The 20,951-nt window shown below is 38.9% G+C and overlaps 1 protein-coding gene across 2 annotated transcripts in view; it reads right to left on the bottom strand.

The window, feature by feature from the left end:
- Positions 1 to 1,411: 1,411 nt before the first annotated feature.
- Npffr2 (neuropeptide FF receptor 2) overlaps positions 1,412 to 20,951 on the bottom strand; it is a 160,643-nt gene continuing 141,103 nt past the window's right edge. For both annotated transcript variants that reach the window (XM_052735339.1, XM_052735340.1), the window contains exons 3-4: positions 18,603 to 18,702; positions 1,412 to 13,942 (exon numbers count right to left, since the gene is read on the bottom strand). In XM_052735339.1, the coding sequence (XP_052591299.1) occupies positions 13,117 to 13,942; positions 18,603 to 18,702 (926 nt within the window). In that variant the 3' untranslated portion in view covers positions 1,412 to 13,116. The remainder of the gene's footprint in view (positions 13,943 to 18,602; positions 18,703 to 20,951) is intronic.

Genomic DNA, 20,951 nt, shown 5'->3' with positions numbered 1-20,951 from the left:
ACTGCCTCATAACTCTATTTGGAAGGTAAATAATAATTTGCATTGGAGAAGACCACTATAGAATTTTTGCCCAGCAGAAAAGCATTTTCTTGATTATAGGAGACAAGCAAGACCTCTACTGCCTTCCCATCTAACTTGTGCCTAGGAACTCTATGTTCCCTTAGCCATTGATACATAAACCTGTATGCATTTCATTGCTGTTGTTGCTCCTTCCTACTTGATTTCCATTACCTTGATTCTAATCTCTGAGAGGTGAGAACCAACACTTGGCTTTCTTCTTTGTGTGTATGATTACATCTTTGTGGTAAAATGGCCAGAATGGCTTATAGAGGAGAGCAAATTCTTACTGGCTCGATGGAGATAGCTAAAGTACTCTAACCAGAACTGGCTACAGCTGAGTTGACTTCAGTCTTGCTATAGAGATCTGGCAGGAAACAAAAAGTGTCTCTGTGGTATTAATATACAATACTGAAGTCTAGAAACACACCAGAAAGGCATGCTAGGTGAAGACACTCTAAAGAGCCACTACACTATATGGTGCTTATAATTAACAATATGGTATTGTGTCCTGAAAAATTTGAATGGGAGTAGATCTTACATTTTCCTGCAAGTAAAGAGACAGAAACACATAGGAAGGATACAAGGATGCTCTGGAAGGCCTTAGATGCCTCTGTTATGGTGATTGTGGTGAGGGACCCACAGAGATTTGCATGTGTTCAAGCTCATCACATGATGCACCTTCACTACTCACAGTTCTTTGCTTAGCAAATATACCTCACTAGAACTATAAAAATTTGTCCAAGCAATGAAATGCAAATAACAAGAATATTTAGGTAATATCAGTTAGATATCTCTTATTATAATGAAAAAGAACTATATTTTAAAAGAAAAAACTATTTTAAAGGAAACAATTCTGTTGTGGCTATAACATAATTTCCCAAATAGACTTTAAGATTTTAAATATTTTTCAGTGAAATGGAATCCATATATAATTACAAAATGAAAATGCTAGTAATATAATTATTGGCAAAAATTCTTCACCTGAAATCTTACTCATTTATTAGATTTTAAAGAATAAATAAAAGGACCTGGGCTACAGAGATCGCTCAGCACTTAATAGCTCTTGAAGCCCTTGCAGAGGTCACGGTTTCCATCCAAGCACCCACATCAGACCACTCACAAGCTATAACTCCAGTTCGAAGGGATCTGACTCCCTCTTTAGGTGTCCACAGGCACTGCACATACATAGTATACATACAGACAGGCAAGCACACACATATACACAGAAATAAAAATAAGCAAAAGTACCTTCTTAAGTTCTTCACTACCATAATTATATTTATTTGTAAGAAATGCTTCATAGAAAACCAAGAATTTTTATTTGAAAAGTATTTTATTTATTTCACTCTAGTTCACAATCATATAACATATTTTTTTATCCAAGGTGCAATAAGGATATTACAGTATCATTTTGAAATTGATTTGGAAAAATAGACTTGTCCTACCAAAATACATGGTATGTGAGACAAATTACCAACATCACTATAAGAAAACTAAACATTGTCCAGTGCTTTATGTCATAGAACTCATCTGTGAAGACATGCTGCTATATTTTTCACAGATGAGTACACTGATGCTTAGAGAAATCAAGGCTCTCACACATGCAACCAACAATGAGCAGTATAGACTGAATTTGATGGAGAGGTTGAGTTCCTTACACAACTATGCAGTTGGCAGCAAGCAGGCAATTTGATGGGGACACTGAGTCTCTCACACATAGCCAAGCAGCTGGTAACAAGCAAATCCTGATTATAATGGAGATTTTGAGTCCTATACATGTAAACCATGCAGCTATCAACGAGGGACAAAGCCTGGATTTGCAATTTGTATAGGCTCTGAATTTCCCAGGATAAGGTTGCGTTTTACCACTGTTATCTTTTGACAGTTTGGTTTCTTAATTGATCTCTTTCCTTTAGAATTTTACATGAAGCATCAATGAGCCATCAAGCACACTAAAAACACATTTCTCCAAAATGCCATGTGCTTTTTGGTTAGCTCAAGCTAAGCCCTGAGTTCAATCCTTAGTACTTGTGAAAACCCTCTGATAAATATCCAAGTTCATTATTAACAATGTGTTTCTCTAAACAGGACACAATCCTGCCAAACTGTGCCACTGTGTACCAAAGATCTCCTTTTCTCTAATAACCATAACACAATTCTCATTTCCTTCTGAACCTCTAAAAGTAACCAGATTTTTGCAGTATACACATGTTTTAAGGTGATAGAAAGTCGTCTCTACCATGGTGGTCATTTCCTTCTGCTTCCTCCCACATAGAATTGATAGTATTCTTACTGAAATGTATTTTTACTAGGAGGTTTTTTTTCAAGCAACCTAAGCTTTTCCTAACATTCTCCTCACAATCTTCCCTATCTCTTCACTGGAATTAATCTGGCCAACATCACATAAGTTTGTTATGACAATCTCTCACCTATGACTACATATTTCCATATGAGTTTTTTTTATTGTAGATATAACAAATTACCACTAATTTTTTGGCTTAATGAATGCATAGTTTACTATCCTGTAGGACATAAATCCAACATAGATTTCACTGAGCTAAATCCAAGTAATTTATGAGGGTATTTTCCTTTCTGGAAGCCCTAGGAAACATACTTCCTTACTGTGATCATTTGAATGAGAATGTGCCCCATAGGCTCATATACTTGCACTCTTAGTGCCCAGCTGATGAACTGTTTAGAAGGATTAGGAGGTGTGTTGGAGTAGGTGTGTCCTTGTTGGAGGAAGTATATTGTTGGGAGTGGGCTTTGATGTTTAAAATCCCATACCAGGCCCAATCTCCCTCTCCCTCTCCCTCTCCCTCTCCCTCTCTCTCTCTGCCTGCCTGAGGATCAGGATGCAAAGCTTTCAGTTACTGCTCCAGTGCCATGTCTGTCTGTTTCCTGCCATGATGTTAATAGACTAAGATAGTGGACTAACCCTCTGAAAGTGTAAACAAACCCTCAACAAAATGCTTTCTTTTATGGTTATGGTTTCTCTTTATAGCAATAGAACAGTGGATAAAACATTTGCCTTTTCTCTTTTATGAGATCACTCACATGATTTAGTATGTGTTTCCTTCCTCCAACTCTAATGACAAACTTTCTAAGCTTCTCACCTCGGAAGGGTCTGCTCCATGTCACCATCTGCCTCTCCTCACTGCATCTCCATTGTGCTTATGCTGGCCACCTGGACAATTCAGGATGACATCCTATCTCTAGATTATTAAGTCTGTTACATCAATGAAGTTCCTTTGGCCAACTACAAAAAGAATGCAGTGACATTCAGAAGTACCAGGAATTCAGGCACAGGCATCTCTGGGGGAAGAGTCTATTTCTTCTAATCAATTCAGATACATAACTTACATAAAGACTTGAAAAGGCTTCTTGAAGTCAAAGCTAAGGTTAATGTAAAACATGGAAAATTTATTCACTCCAACCATGTAAAAATGAATAGGCTGTTCTGTCTTTTTTGAATAGCAGGAGAATTTCATTTGTAAGTATTTGTGCTCATCTGAAGACTACATTTCTACATTTCCCTCCCACCTTGCCTTGAACCATGATTCTGACTTTGTGAGCATAGTCTACATTCTAGCTTAAAATTAACTGTCTAACCAATTATTCCTCCCTTTCCATTCCCATGATCCTTTATATAAATATGTTCATGATAAGTTGTTGCCCATGTAGTCATGGAGACAAGATGATACTCCAAGCCTGATTTGCAGGCTTTTATTGATTTGTTCAGATAGCAAATAGTTTACCCTTTGTGAACTATATGGTATCAGTCATAACTACCCAACTCTTCTTTTGTTGCACGATAGCAATCACAGAAAATATGCTAAAATATGAGCAGATTGTATTCCAATATACTTTTATTTACCAAAATAGATGGCAGACCAGATTTTATGGTACTTTTCTGACCCCTGCTATAGGTGAAGAGGAGCAATAGAGGGAAGGAACATGGGTTCCTGGATGACAGCCCTCAGGAAGAGCTTTACAAAAAAGGTAGGCAATCAGGCAGTGGTGGTATACTCCTTTAATCCCAGAGCTTAGGAGGCAGAGGCAGACAGATCTCTGTGAATTCAAGTCCAATCTGGTCAACAGACTGAGTTCCAAGATAGGCTCCAAAGCCATACAGAAAAACCCTGTCTCAAAACAAAACAAAACAGAAAACAAAAAACTAAAAACAAAAAAGCAAAACAAACAAACAAAACAAAAGGATATGCACATCCATTATTTTTAAAGCACCTTAAAAAAAACTTTCACAGTACCAATATATATGAGTACATCCATACACTCATATGTACATATAAAATGGGCAAAGTATTGAAATCTACCTGGTAGCCAAAGAATAGGATTCTGAATTAGAAAGTCCTTTTACAATTAATTAACTAAGGAAAATACTAAAATAATCAAACAGAAATGTGGGCAAAGATGTTAACAGAAAACTAACCAAAAAGTAAATGCAAATGAATACAGATAAAGAGGAGTAGAAATTAATCATGCTGTATAAAACTTATTTTCCATGCTCAAATGTACACCAATAAAATAAAAATAAACAAATGTGGTGATATATTGTGTACCCTAATAAAACTTGCCTGAAGATCAGAGAACAGAACAAGCCACTAGATTAAACATAGAAGCCAGGCAGTGATGGCACACACTTTTAATCCTAGCACTCAGGAGGCAGAGATCCCTCTGGATCTCTGTGAGTTCAGAGCCATGTTAGACTACGTGAGATTGACTCAGTCTAGGAGAGAAACAGAGCCAGGCAGTGGTGGCACACACCTTTAATCCCAATACTTGGGAGTCACATGCCTTTAATCCCAGCACTTGAGATCTCATGCCTTTGCTTGGGGAAGCACACACACCTTTAATCCCAGTACTAAGAAGGAAGTGATGGCTGGGCAGAGAAAGGTATATAAGGCGTGAGGAGACAGGAACTTAATGCTTTTCAGCTAGAGAGCTTCAGAGATATTCAGTCAGTGGATTTGTGGAGTTGGCAAGGTAAGATGTGGCAGTAGCTTGCTCCTTTGTCTCTCTGATCTTTCAGCATTTACCCCAATATCAGACTCTGGGTTTTTTATTAAAAGACCGTTTAGCAATTCATGTTACAAACAATATTTATTAAACTTCATGTTGCTGTAAGAAAAAATTCGGCACAACCAAGTTGAGGAGTAAGGAGGGTTTAATTTTGCTTACAACTAAGAGGTCACCAGTCCCTCATGGAGGTGATGGTAGATGGAAGGCCTAAAGCAACCAAGTCATTGTGGCAGAAACTTCAGTGTGACTCAGTCATGCTTTGGCACATTGGGAAGCAGAAAGTTCAGACATCAGAAGCAGATACCAATTTCAAGGCTGGTAGCCTTGACCTACTTTTAGCTAGTTAGTCTTGTCTCCAAAGTTCTATAACCTCCCAAATCAGCACCACCAGCTGAGAACTAAGTCTGTAAACACATGAGCCTGTGGGGGAACATTTCGAATTCCACCCCCAGCCTCTAAAGGGTCATAGCATTCTTACAATGCAAAATGCATTCAGTCAAACTTCAAAACGCTTGTACTCTTAACAGAGCTAATGCCTTTCAAAAGTCCCAATTCTCTGCTGAGACTCAAGTTAATTTCTTAATAGTGAGCCCCTGCAAAACCCAAAAGGAAGTCGTTTTTATTGTATAATTGTAGTATACAATGGCAAGAAGTAAATATTTCTATTCAAAAAGGAAGCAAGAGAATCATAAGCAGGAATGAGCAGATGGAGACTAGACTGACCAGCAGAATAGAAATTAATTCCTATAAGTCTTTGCGCAGTGTTTGTGGCATGTGGTGGCATTGTCTAAGATCTATTAGGCTTGGGCAGCCTTGTGCCTACCATTCTGCCATTGTCATAATAAATTGGCTCACTCTTAAGCTGTCTCTATTCAGTGCCTCAACCTTTCCTTGGCAGACACACCTCCCAGTCCTAGCATCTTCAATTTCCTGGGGTCTCTACTGCAACTTGGGTTTTGTCTACATAGCTTCACCACACACTTGCTCCTCAGGGAATCTGATCAGCTGTACAGTGACTTACCTTAAGATCCCCCCACCCTCACACTCCCACATCCCCTGGATGTAAGCTTCCATTATGATATAATGAGGTTTAGCTACCCCTCCTCCAACACAGCTACAGTGGCCTCTGAGTGCTTAATTGGATGACCTGAGAAATCACTTCCTTTGGTGAACTTGTTCTAGTACCATGACTCTGTGGTGTCATTTACCTTTGAAAAGAATGTCTTTTAAATGGGTTCCCATTTGTAGAGGCTAGAGACTTCCACAAGTGGAGTCTTGTTCTCAAGGCATTCTATTATCTCAATTTGAAGTGTACAATTTCTCAATAGTGCCACTAATATCTTAAATATTCATATACATTTCTCTGTATCCACCTTGTCCACAACTTGACTTCATTTATTTATTGATTTGAGATGAAGTCTCACTGTGTAGCTTAGGTGGCCTGGAGATAACTATGAAGCCCATAATGAGCCTGACTCCATGGCAATCTGCGTGTTTCAGCCTTCCAAGTTTAGAACGCCAATTCCCCCTTTATCAAATGTGCCCTTTCCACATCATCCTGTTCTACTTTTTCCTCTAGATTCTCACTATAAACATGGCTGTTAGCACCGAGAAACAACTATACCATGGCTTGCATGTCATGCTGCCTTGAATTAAGCATCATACACATTTTGAAGATATGAGCAGAATGGAGCCAGATTAATTGGCAGAATGTAACACTAATGTCTTTTAACAGAGTTCCCAATATAGTCCTGTTCCTCTCTGAAGCCTCTTACTCACAGTCTGTCTGCATTTCCCTCAGCATTCTGGTCTTTCAAGCTCTCATCAAAATAGCCCTTTAAACTCTGTTTTCAACATTCTAGATATTTTCTATTCCATAGCATCTGCAGGGAGCAGAGCAAGCCCTGAGTGTGTGAAGTCCTGCATGAATGTGTATTTGACATGGGCATGGCCCTTTTGAGGACTCCAAGGCTCAGACCCATGGAAAATCCCACAAAGCCAGTTCTTTATACAACTAGGCTCAAGAGGGGTAGTATAGTTCTCCTTGAGAGTCTGAGTGTTTATGAACAATTGGTCAGTGTGTGCAAAGACTAACAACTGCTGCTTCCTACTCCTGGATGTTTACAGCCAGAGACTGCTTGCCTACAGAGACCTCCTACACATACCTAGCCAAGTCCTGCCCCTGTGCGATATCTAACATAGTGAGGTTCCTTGTTGCAGCTGCTAGAGAACCTCACCTGATCCCAGTTTTACTGTACCTGTGTCTGTGTGTCTGTCCTCTCTTTGTCGTCCCCTTCCCCCCCAACAAGTCCCTAGTCAAGGTTCTAGGACCCAACCTGCATAAGACTCTACAAGCTTCAATCTGTTCTACACTCCTTCTACATACCATCTCCAAAAGTTTAAAACAATATAGACGGTCACAAAAGTTACTCCACTTCTCAGTACTGTGTGTGTGTGTGTGTGTGTGTGTGTGTGTGTGTGTGTTACTTTTCTCATCATTGTGATTAAAGTACCCAATAGAGCATCTTAAGACAAGAAAGGCTCATTTGGCTCACAGTTCAAAAGGTTACAGTTCATCATGGCGGAAAGACTAACCTGAACTGCTTAGTCCACAGTAGCAGGACCTTGTTGCACTGCTTGTTCACACATGGTGGGTCAGGCAGCAGAGAGCATGGAGCAAGAAGCAGAAGTGGATACCATCTTCAAGGCTGCTTCCCAGTGACCTACTTCTGCTACCTGGCCTCCAGCCCTTGGACTCCCCAGACTTCATAAGACATCAAAAATAGTTTTATAGCCGGGCGGTGGTGGCGCACGCCTTTAATCCCAGCACTCGGGAGGCAGAGCCAGGCGGATCTCTGTGAGTTCGAGGCCAGCCTGGTCTCCAAAGCGAGTTCCAGGAAAGGCGCAAAGCTACACAGAGAAACCCTGTCTTGAAAAACCAAAAAAAAAAAAAAAATAGTTTTATGGTACCAAGTATTCAAACACATGAGCCAGTGGGAAACATTAAGCATTCAAACCATAACGCATGAGATAATGTTTTCTCACCAAATTGGTTAGAAAAAGAAGTTTTCTAGAATATGCAATATTTGAGAGCATATGTGAATAGATTATCTTATACCTCAGATGGATATAAAGTGCTTCTAAAGAATTAAGCAGAATCTTACAGTGAATATTAAGATATTAAGAAGTGCATTTTAGTCAAGCAATTTCATTTCTTCTCGGTCTATTCTGAGATGCTAGAATATGTTCAGTGTTATAAGAATTTTACATAATTACACATTTAACAAAATGAAGACTTTGGTGACATTTCCAGCCACAGAGAAGCTTAGTAAATAATGGAATGACATTGAAATTATTAAAATAATTTGGAAAACTCCTAAACAACATGGAAACATATCTGTGACACACTAAACTAATAAAACAGCTATAAAGCATAGATCATAGAACCATATCCTTATTAATGAAACCATGCACACAGACCCCAAAGTAGACAAAATGATTATTGCTACATGAAAGTGGGATAATTAATGGTTTTCATTTTACATAATTTGCATTTCAGTATTACCTAACACTTCTATTGAATTCTGGGTTTCCTTCAACAATAGAAAATAATATATGGCTTGTACATAATTAATAAACTAAAACCAAGAAGTTATTTGTAACTGTTCAATTTATTTTTTAATAAATATTTATCATGTGTCTATTGTGTGCCAAGTACCTTCTTAGGGACTTGGAATAAAATGAAATATGAGACAAAATCTTTGCCTTACAGTTTACTGTTTGGTAGGGGATAGAGATATTACACAAGTACATAAGTGAAATTTCAAGATATTAGAGATAATGAGATCTACTATGGAGGAAATGATCAGGTAGAGTTTGAGCTGAGTCCTGGAGGAAGAGAAGGAGCCTACACGTGAAGGGAAATAGGGAGAGTGCATCTATCAGAAGACAGGTGGGAAATCCAGGATCTACAAAGAACTTGGGAGAGGAAAAAGGAATTAGTCAGGTGGCCAAGGTGACAAATTGAGTGGTGGTTTCAGAGGATGTCAAGAAGTTGATCAGGACAGAAAAAGCAAAGACATGCAAGTGTTAATAAACACTCTGGTTTTTCTTCCAAGTTAAAAGCAACAATAATAATCAAAAATAAACTGTGATGTTTCTGATGCAACGAAGTGATATTTTCTGCCTGTTGCTGAGGACTCATATGCCTAAAGCACAAAAGATGCATAAAAAGGAAAGAAAAGACAAAACAAGCTGGAGAAGTGGTCAAAGAATTAGAAGAAGTATAAATTAGTTAGAAACAAAGAACAGTGTACTAGCTAGTAAGCAAAACAGTCAATTCAAATGCATTTTCATTTCTTAGAGTAGCAAAGTTCAAGAAAGACATTGAGTATGGTGTGAGGCTACTCTGAGACAGTCAGCTGCATAGTGTGGGCTGTGCATTGATAACTTCGTGAAAAAGCAATAGTAGAAGCCAAAAGTGTTTCAAAATTGTCTGTCTCATTACTTCTTGTATTAGAGCTGTCCGTTCCATCATTCCTTGTCTTCTGAAAGTGTTTTGCTACTGATGGAGATGAGCTGTAAGGTGCTGATCTTAGGGCTGGATAGAATAAGTCTTTAAGCCAGTGGTTCTCCTTCATAAAAAGACATGCAGTTTATTCTATTTATTATTTATAACATTGGGAGAAAATGTTAAAATAGTTTTTGAATTATGTACATTGACTTCCCAACCTTTGTTTTTCTTTTTATAACTCTTAAGTCTTAAGATTTTAGGGACATGAGTTAAGAGTACTTACTACTCTTTCAGTGAACCCAAATTTGGTTCCTATCACCAACATCAGGTAGTTCACAACCACATATTAACTCAAACTTCAGGGGATCTGACACCCTCCTCTGATCTCCTCCATACAGGCACCTATATACATGTGGCATAACCCTCCTACAGATATTCAAGCATATGCATTAAAAAAAATTAGGAAAACAAGCTTCTATGGACTTGGTTCTGCCTTCCAAAAAATGAGGATATTCACAGAATAGCAAATGCATAAACCCATTGTGATTCTAGTCTTGTAAATGAGACAATTTAGCTATGGAAAATATATTTGTCCAAAGTCTTACCCTAGCAGATAGGTGCTCAATTTTCTACAATTCCATAACCCTAATGCTAAGTACACATGTTTGGACATTTTAGTGTTCTCCATCCTTCCCTTTGTTGTTCCAGTTTATTTACTTTTGTGAGGCCTAAAGAACATTTTGAAAATCACTTTACATGGTGTTAAGATTATATTATTATGTTATAGTACTATAACTACAGTACAATGAAAATATCAACATTTCCTTATACTAAATGTTAATCACTCTGCTTTTCATTTTATGACCTTGTCTCTCCCATCACATGATATTCACAGAATAGCAAATGCATAAACCCATTGTGATTCTAGTCTTGTAAATGAGACAATTTAGCTATGGAAAATATATTTGTCCAAAGTCTTACCCTAGCAGATAGGTGCTCAATTTTCTACAATTCCATAACCCTAATGCTAAGTACACATGTTTGGACATTTTAGTGTTCTCCATCCTTCCCTTTGTTGTTCCAGTTTATTAAAAGCAAAACCTCTTATCTGTGCATCATCTATGCACTGGAATGATGATGGAGTTGTCTACACTAAGAATGTAGACGGGCTTCTTGAGGGGACTCCTTTGAACAGATGTTCAAGAATGCTAACACAGGAAGTTGAAGAAGTAGAAAAACCAGTAAATAAAAAGCATGAACAATCTAGGCTGAGCATCTTAGTTTGATAAGAGTTTAAAAATAATTTTTGTCAAAGATACAAAGAGCTGATACGGGGCAGGCCTTGGCTAGCCTGGGGCCTGTACATATTTTAATGGAGCTTCCAAGAACATTTTACACTGGAGAACAAATTCACTATCTACTTAAGGAAGATGATTCTGCCGACTATAGAAAGAGCTAAAAGCATCAAGACCACGGCAGGACACAATCCAGCAATGAGTACCACAAGCATTAAGAAAGAGGCAGGGAGGGGACATAGTTGATAGAACACAGAAAGAAGGACCACAAGCATTAAGAAAGAGGCAGTGAGGGGACATGGCTGATGGAACACAGGAAGAAAGGAGCTGAGGGTTTTGGGAGAGTTCTAAGAACTGGTCAAATGTCTATCCAGGTCTCAATGCCACGAGAAAGTCACAGTCTCTAGTGAATAATTTGTAATGTCCAATTTCACCAACTATAAGCAGAAGTTCAAGAAATCAAGACAATAGGGAGGAATTCCTAACCTAAAGGTTCACAGAGCTGTGCACCCGGATGGCAGGAAGGAGCATATCATGACTCAGTTGAGATCGAACCTCAATAATTAACTCTTGCCGGCCTGTTGGAAACCTTTCAGCTTGAACTGCAGCAATGACTTCAAGAACATGGGCTCTCAATATCCAGGATGTATTCTTATCTGCCAAATAAAGTGTTTTGTTATAATTTTCAACTTTCTGGGAACTCAAGATAAACTTAGCACTTAAAATCACTACACTGCATAATGGTAACAGGGGGTTATCAATTCTCTTTTATACCTTAGTGCTAACTTACTAAACTATGAACGATATATTTAAATATTGGTTCCAGTAGAAAGTGTGGAAAAGAATCCTTGCTCTGTCTATAGGTCAGGGAACTCTTAGGATGATGGCCCAGCAGCTCTGATGTCACTCTTTCAAAGAGAAGGAAGACATGGCACTCCCTGACATCTGCTGCGCTGTGAAAGAATTTCTTCTTTTGCTTGGCTCTTCTGTCAAAATGCAGATCTCAAACCATGAAAATATGAAAAAGTCAACAGTAATTTCTTTTAAGAACTTTCTTAGATGTATTTAACTTTTATGTGTATAAGTGCTTTGCCTGCGTGTGTGTATCTGCCCCACATTTGTGCCTGGTAGCTGCAGAAGTCTAAAGAGGATTCAGATAATTTAAGTTGTGGGTGGTTGTGAACCACCACGTTAGTGATGGAGTCCATCAACAAGATCTATAAATGGTCTTAACCATTGAGCCATCTCTCCAGCCTCAGTAGTAACTTCTATGGACTATTATGATTTCTCTAACTTTGTAATTTTCAAAGGAAAAAAAAACCTTTAAATTGAAAGAAATCTGTGTTCCCTTCCCTGGTATTGCAGTTCTAACACATAAAGTGAAGTGACCAGGGACATTATTGCTGATGGACCTGCAACATCTTTCTTCAAGAGTAACCCAGGTTAATTGACAGCAATGAGAAATCAGTAGCAAAGGCTTCAGATAACCCAATATTTTTTCTTAAAAGACTAAACCCATTTAAAAATCAGAGCACATTAGTAAGTCTAAAATTTCAAATACAAAATCAACTGGAGAATTGACAAAATGTACTTTCATGCACAGTACATTTTCATCACAATTTAGTAGATATGTGTTCTTCTAGATCAATGGTTCTTAACTTTCCTAAGGTTTCAACCCTTTAATAGAGTTCCTCATGTTGTGGTGACCCCCAACCATAAAATGTCATTGCTACTTCATTTGCTACTATTTTGAAATGTTATGTAAATATCCGTGTTTTCTGATGGTCTCAGGCAACCCCTGTGAAAGGGTCATTTGACTCCCCCAAAGGAGTTGCAACCCATAGGTTGAGAACCACAGTTCTAGACAGATAGATGACAGAGGGCAGAAGAAAAGATGAATGGATAGACAGACAGACTAAATGAAAGACTCACAAAACAAACACATTTGATTTTCTTCGCTCGCATAAAACAAATGGTTAAAGTGGGAATGGTCAGATGGTGGAAAATTTCAGGCAAATATGAAAGTCACTGAATATTTCATATTACGTAAGACTGGTTAGGAAGGCCATTTTTATACCTTCAGATTTTTGACAAAATGGGCTTTCACCAGAGTATTAGAAATACAAAGTCACACTAAGCAGCAGTATTTAAAGACATATCCATACTCATATACTACATAACACTGTCCCTCTCAGCCCTGCGCTCTTTTTAAACCTCAGTACTATTAGTAGCTTCTCTCATTTCTTCCACCAGGAATTCCTGTGTGGGGTTTTCAGCACTTTTTCCACACATCAAATGTTCCCCACCTAGGTTTTGAGATGCAGGTTCCTGGACCAGCAGGCCAGATGTGTTTATGACCATGTTGCTTTTAGCTCTTAGGACATAGGTTTCCTGGGGTTTGGTTTTCTTTTGGCAGATCTGGAACGCATCTTGGAAACCACTGCGAAAATTTTCGTTAAAGAAACCGTAAATGATGGGGTTGACACTGCTGTTGCAAAAGGCAAGCCAGTGGGCGAAGGGGTAGATGTAGATGTTGATGACAAGCAGTTTGTTAGGAGACAGGTCAGCATAGTCCGAGAGCATCATCAGGGTCCATAGGGGCAGCCAGGAAAGCATAAAAAGGAGGGCCACAGTCAACAGCATCTTGATGACCTTCTGTTTCTTCTTGGACACATGCCACTGCTCCTGGCGCTGCTTTCCGGAGCAATTGGCTGAAGTCTTGAAGAGGGAAGCCCCAATCCGTGCATACATGACAACAATGAGGGACAGCGGAGCCAGGTAGATGGTGGCAAATAGCACAGTCGTGTAGCTCCTCCTCATTTCCTGGTTCGGCCAGTCCTCCCGACACCAGTAGACTGTGCTGGTTTTATTGTGGGAGCTGAGTCTCACACGGTAGTATTTTTCTTCTTGTACGTGTAACATTACTGCAGATGGAGACATAATGGCGATGGCCAGGCCCCAGATGATCACAATAGTGACAAATGCTGTCTTGATAGTGAGCTTTGGCTTAAAAGGGTAGACCACACACCGGAATCTGCAATGAGAGGCAAAGATCAATGAGGCACCGCCTCAATTTCCAAACCTGATGGAAACAAGTGTGAGAACATCCACCTAGATTTCCCTCAAAAACACCCCAAGTTAGCACCTGGGGTAATGCGGCATGCATTGCCAATTTATATAACTGACAGAAGATATGTTTTAATTCAAAGTAAATGAATGAAGCAGATCAGATGCTATTAATGAGAAAATGCTATTATGGTGCTAATGGTATTACATCAGAATATACCAAATACGGTCCCTTAGAACTCTGCTGTACAGTTAGTCCCATGGGCTTACATCAGCTATTCCTTTAAGCATGACGAATTAAAGTATGAAGATTAGGATTTAGGAAAGGTCGCAATCTTGCTTATTGTTATTCATGATTTCAATCCAAGCAGTTGTACTCCAGAACGGTAGATTCAGTAGACAGCCAGTTCTACTGTGCTGCAGGAGACGCTCAGCAGCAGCAATTCATGAGCCATTTTCCCCCAGGTTCTTAATGTTCCTAATATATCGTTCATGTGGTTGGCCATGGAATGTGTTCTGGCTATTAGACATGACCTGGTATGCACATCAAGGCTGTCCTTTTGGATGCTTTTTCTGAAAATGCAGCTTCCAGGTTCCAAGAAACTTGAATTAGATGAAAAGTACATGGGGAAAGGCCCTGGGGAGCATCAGGCTGGCCATCTTAGACACATCAGTCTCAATTTAATTCAAAGGGTAACACTGCAGCATGAATGGTCTGGGGAGCAGAAGACTGAGAGAGGTGCTCTCTCAGCCCACAGACGCACAAGAGGAATAAATTACCGTTTCTTGTACCAAAGGTGCTCTTAGCTATTTCACAAGTATACAGGTCGATGAAGCACCATTATAAGTTCTGATAAAGACCCTTCTATAGCCTCTGTTGAGCATGGCAATTCAAAATCTGTTGAGGAACTTTACCACTTTTGTTATTGTGACTTTTGTTTTATATATATATATATATAAATATATATATGTAATATATATATTACAAATAATTATGTATGTGCTATTAAGCAAACCTATGGTTTTAGGTATGATCACCTACTTAAAACATTATTTTTTTTGCTTTTGTGATTATTCTAAAGCAGATTTTATTGCTCAGAAGACAGCTGTACAGATAAAGAAAGGAATGGTTGACTAGAAACTCCAAATTAACTTCTGTGATGCACCTTCAGAAAAGCACTAAAGAATGAATTGATGAAACCATATTGCTGAAGACACCACATACCTTGAATGCAAAATACAGAGAAATCAAGCTGGAACTGAGTTGAAAGATTTCTCCTTTCTGGCTAGCTTACATAGTGCCAGACAGTGCTTTGCAGGCTGCCGGGGTGGGAGGGGGGGCAGTAAAGACATAAAAGTTCTTACTCAGCTGGGAACTTTATGAACCAATCTCCCAGGCAAGATGTGTTTATTGGTGAAACTGTGTCACAACTGTTATGGGGGAAACCAGTTCCTCTCTGGGACTGACTCTGAGGTCTGCTCCACAAGAGGAAACCCATGCCTACTGCTGTAAACCAAGTCAAAAACTCTGATTAAAGAGGTCACAGACCCAAGGAAGGAACCTATTACTGATCCTTAGCTGAAGTGAAACAGCGTCAAACTTCCTTCTGATTTTCTTTGTTTACACCCACAGACAAAGGCTATGCTCAGCCGTAACCAGAGAATCCCCTCTTCAATGGATGTTGATGAAAGCAGAGAGCCATAAGATGCTGAGAATAATGGATGGTTGAAGACTCAGACCTAAACAAGACTGTAGCATGAATCTTAAATGGTCTTATTAATAAAATCAAACCCAGAGCCGGGTATTGGGGTGAATGCTAGAAGATCAGAGAAGCAGAACAGGCCACAGCCACCTCACCTTGCCAATTCCTCAGCCGATCCTGTTTCCTCAGACTGGATGCCTTTCAGCTGAACTGTGCTGCTCAAAAGCCTAAAAGCTTAACCAGCATCTAGTTCCTCATCCTCATGCCTTAAATACCTTTCTACTTTCTGCCATCACTTCCTGGGATTAAAGGCATGTGTCACCAACCTAGTTGTTTCTAGTGTGGCCTTGAATTCACAGAGATCCAGGTGGATCTCTGCCTCTGGAATGCTAGGATTAAAGGCGTGTGTGCCACTATTTTCTGGCCTCTGTATCTAGTGGCTGGTCTGTTCTCTGACCCCAGATAAGTTTATTAGGGTGCACAATATTTTGGGGAACACAATACCACCACACAAGACATTTGTTCCATTACCCTTAAGACTCAGTGAAAGTGAAGAATAGGAAGAATATGAGACCAAACAGGGAGAAGAGCTGTGAGATGCCATCTTCAAAGCATGATATGGCCACAGCAATCATCAACTCACAGTTGCTGTGCCTCGTAGTCCTGGGTCTGTACAAGTGCAGCCCATCCACAACAGTCAGCTGTGAATGGTGAAGGGGCTCATGAGGCTGTATCAGTTACTGCTGAACTATTAGCTACTAACAGATTCTGGGAGATAGGCAAGTCGGTATCTACTTATATAGCTTCTAGTGAGCCCACACGGCTCTAATAGATGGTTCCAAAGCCATGGTCACATCAACAGCCTCATTAAACACTGTGTGACACAGAACAAAATAGGAAGTCGTAAGTATTGGAAAGAGATTGGTAGGAAAGAAGGGACTGTGGTAGTAGTGGGAGCAGAGATAAGAGAGGCCATGGGACAGAGTCATCAGAATGAACAATATACATGTAGGCAATTGCCAAAGATTATAATTTATTAATAAAATAAGAATGATAATTTAATATTATGTGTATTACTGGTACAATCTCTGAATAATTAAAAATGAAATGAATGAAACTAAAGTGATAACGATGAAGAAAAACTCAAACATATGAAACCTTAGTTAGGGTTTCTATTGCCATGATAAAGATGATGACCAAGACAGGGTATGGTGGCGCATGCCTTTAATCCCAGCACTCAAAAGGATGGTGGATCTATGACTTTGAGACCAGCCTGGCCTACACAGTGAATTCCAATCCAGCCAAGGATACCGACTGAAACCCTGTTTCAAAAGACAAAACACAGCAAACAAAAATTTCACAAGCAAAATCAATTTGGGAGGAAAGGGTTTATTTCAGCATATAATTCTCAAGTCACACTTTACTGAAGGAACTCGGGACAAGAACCCTGGAGGCAGAGGTCAAGGAAGAGTGCTACTTACTGGTTTGCTCAGTTTGTTTTCTTATTCATCCCAGGACCACCTACTCAGGGAAAGCACCACCCACAATGACCTGGACCCTCCCACATCAATTATTAATCAAGAAAATGCCCCCACAGACTTGCCTACATGCTGATCTTATGGAGGCATTTTTATTTTCAGTTGAGATTTTTTTTTCCTCTCAGATGACTCTAGCTTGTGTAAAGTTGACTAAACACTAGACAGGACATGTCTAACACACAAACTAAAATTCAACAACCTGATGCAGATCAAGGCATTCATGCCACACAAAGAATAAAACGACTTTACATTTATTTATTGATTAACCTCATTAAATTTTCAAACATAAAAAGTAGAAGAAAATGCATGATGTCCTTTGTTGTTGCTCTCTAGACCTAACATACGTCCTTCTCATCTCTACACCACGCTGTCTTAAACACAACATTTCAGATGCAGCTGTGTTCCTCTTGGCAGCCAGCCATACGCATTCATTTGCCTCTTTGCAGAGACATTCGGAGGTTGCTAGCCATTTCTCCTGTATATGCAGTTCTGCACTTTTCAGCATTTGCCTGCATCTGGAATGTTTTAGATTTCACATTGTGACACCATATCGTGTGTGTCATTATGCAATCTCTCTCCAGTTTATGTTTTTTTAAATGTATATATGTTGACTTATGCTGCCCTGCTTCATTCATTTGAAATCTCTCTAACATTACCCACTGAAAAAAAGCATTGTTGGTTGATTTTAATCTCATTTACTTTCTAAAATGTAGAGGATCAATGTTTATTTTTAACTTTTTTTCAAGTGTCATATCAGAAACATTGCTCAAAGCGTGTAAGGACACCTAAGTACCAAATGTGAAGTGAAAACAAACATTTTAAGCTTAAGATTGAAGTAGAAATACAAATGATAGTATAGCTTTTGTTCACTGTATAATGTTCACTTGCAGGAGATCCTTGTATTTAATGTCTTTCTTTAAAGTGTGATGTATATTTTGAGTGAGCACACACACAAAAACCATGTATCTTTTACCCAAAAGTGATGTGGTTTATTACTTCAAACACTGAGGGTCCAACTGGCCTTGTTATGTGGTTATCGCAGAGAAGAACAATGTCTCAATGATTCTAAAATTAAATATCTCAGTTCATATTCCCAAGCTGTAACTGCGTGGGAAATACTAACACTTTAAAATCTGAGTAAATACATGTAATTACATGCTAAGTAATTTGTTATAAATCTTCAGTGAAGCAACAGTTTTGTGGTAGTACTCTGTATTATAGTAATATAAACAGGTAGATAGTTATATCAGTATATTATGTATTATTTATACATATACACACATATATATGAATATCAGTATATTCAGTATCATTTAATAGCAGTGACAAGATGTAGTAGCTTGGTAAATCAACACTTTCTGAAACTCAGGATTTGGAGCTGACTTACCTGTCCACGGCTATGGCAACCAAGGTAAAGACTGAAGTGGAGACTGATATTCCCTGCACCAGCCCACTGATCTTGCACATGCTGCTTCCAAATGGCCATCCTGGGTGGGAAATGGAACAGTCTTTTGAGAAGATTATTTTGCCACACTCTATTGCAAATAAGAACAAAGTGGCAAGAAATGAGGGCAGCCATGGAACCACGTCTCCTGGGGCTTTTGGTAATTTCTCCAGACAGAGTGTTTCATCAGTGCAGTATTCACAATGCAAAACTAACCCAGTAACAATTACATCCGAGACACTCTAGGAAGTACTTCACACTTGCCTCTGTTTAGTCCCCTGGGGAAGATTTGAATATGTGTTATAACTCATGGTATCTCCGGATAAGGTAAAAACCAAATATACACCTTGCCCCAGCCGGTTATGAGCATCATAAGATTTAAGCTCAGCTAAGTTTCCAGAGTGGAAACCATCAAACCTTACGTTGCGATGCTCTAAGCGAATACAGCAGCCAGAAAAATAATTTTGTAGTTTGGAAATACACCCCCAAAATTGTGAGGAACTGAGAATTACATCTGAAACAAATATATACAGTATGCAATTTACATAATAGTGATGTCTAGAATAAAGACTACTATACATTAATGGAAATAACAGAGTTCCTTACCTAGACCTTGGTGACTAGAGAAATAAGCAAAATTATCAGAGCAGTAAGACCTTCCAAAAACTCATTTTCAGTTAAAAAAAAAAAAAAAAGCTTCTCCTCCGAACAAATAATCTAGACATGTTTTTTGGATTTTAAATTTTATTGCTAAAAAATCCTGTAGTTTCTTTTCTAAAGAACAAACTACTCATATGTAATTTCTATTAGCCTAAATACCATAATCGAGTCTATTTTTAATAGGCATCCCTACTTAGATTTGCCTTTTCTCTTTGCTTTCTGAGATAGAGCTTTGCTATGGTGTTTAGATCGGCTTCTAACTTGGGATTTCTCCATTTGAGCCTCCCAGGCAGTCTAGATCATAAAATATATTCCCCAGTGAGTCTATTAAACACATAAGACCTCACACTAAAAAACAAACCAAAAATGGTTCTTCATGCTAGAAAGCCTCAAACCCAAAATAAAGCAACACAAGAAAGGACTGTGTAATAGAAAATTCACATAGAAATAGAATAAACAAGTTACCAGTAATGTCTGAAATATAGGATAATGGTAAAGAAACATACAGAAAATTAACAAAAATAGGCCACGTAATTTAAAACAATGAAAATGAAGAACTCAAGATGAAAGTTGAGAAAATCCTTCTCTGCCCCACAGTGTTGGGGATTGAGCCCAGAACCCTGTATAACCTAGGTAATCATTCTGACCATGAACTATATAGTTAGTCCTTGGATTTTTAAAAAAGATTTATTGTAATTTTAAAATTATGTGTATGTATGTGTCTGTATATAGGTATATACAGGTGAGTTCAGGTGCCCACAGAGGCCAGAAGAGGGCATCAAATTCACTAGAAGCTGAAGTTATAGGCGGTTTTGAGTCAACCAACATGGGTGCTGGGGTCTAAATCTAGGTCATTATGAACTGCTCTTAAGCATCAAGCAATCTGTCTAGTCCCAAACCCATGGATTTTGAAGATATTGTCTATATGTTGATCATGCTGAACTTTAACTTGCAATCCTCCTGCCTGGATCTCCAAAGTGCTGATATTATATTATAGGTATATACCTCCATGCCTTTAGCATGTGCACACGTGCACGCGCGCGCGCGCGCACACACACACACATTTGAAGAATAGAATAATAAGAAGCATAAATTGAATGAGAAACAATGAAAAGGGACATCCTGACCTCCTACATGTGATTAACACAGGCAAAACAAGGGAAAAGACTTGGCCAAGAAAATTCTCCAGGATGAAGCACATTGATTTTCAGATTAAAAGGAGTACTTTGCATCCAGTGCAATAAATTAACCACAGAAAACCAACTTCCAGCCCTAATTTCCTAAAATTCAGAACACTGGGGGAATAAAGAAAACTCAAAAAGCTTTTAGGAAGAAAAAATACACAACTCAAATAAAAGACAGCAAGAGTCAAAAATGTTCAACAGTAACTCAACATTTCTCAGAAGCAACAGGAAAGTGATCCCTTTAAAATTCTGAGAGGAAAGCCGGGCGGTGGTGGCGCACGCCTTTAATCCCAGCACTCGGGAGGCAGAGCCAGGCGGATCTCTGTGAGTTCGAGGCCAGCCTGGGCTACCAAGTGAGTTCCAGGAGAGGCGCAAAGCTACACAGAGAAACCCTGTCTCGAAAAACCAAAAAAAAAAAAAAAAAAAAAATTCTGAGAGGAAAATTTTC

Source organism: Peromyscus californicus, unplaced genomic scaffold (assembly GCF_007827085.1).
Source record: "Peromyscus californicus insignis strain IS unplaced genomic scaffold, ASM782708v3 Scaffold_13__1_contigs__length_99412109, whole genome shotgun sequence".
In the NCBI taxonomy this organism is placed as follows: domain Eukaryota; kingdom Metazoa; phylum Chordata; class Mammalia; order Rodentia; family Cricetidae; genus Peromyscus; species Peromyscus californicus.
Note: the sequence above shows the minus strand (reverse complement) of the source record. Positions and strands in the feature narration are given on the sequence as shown.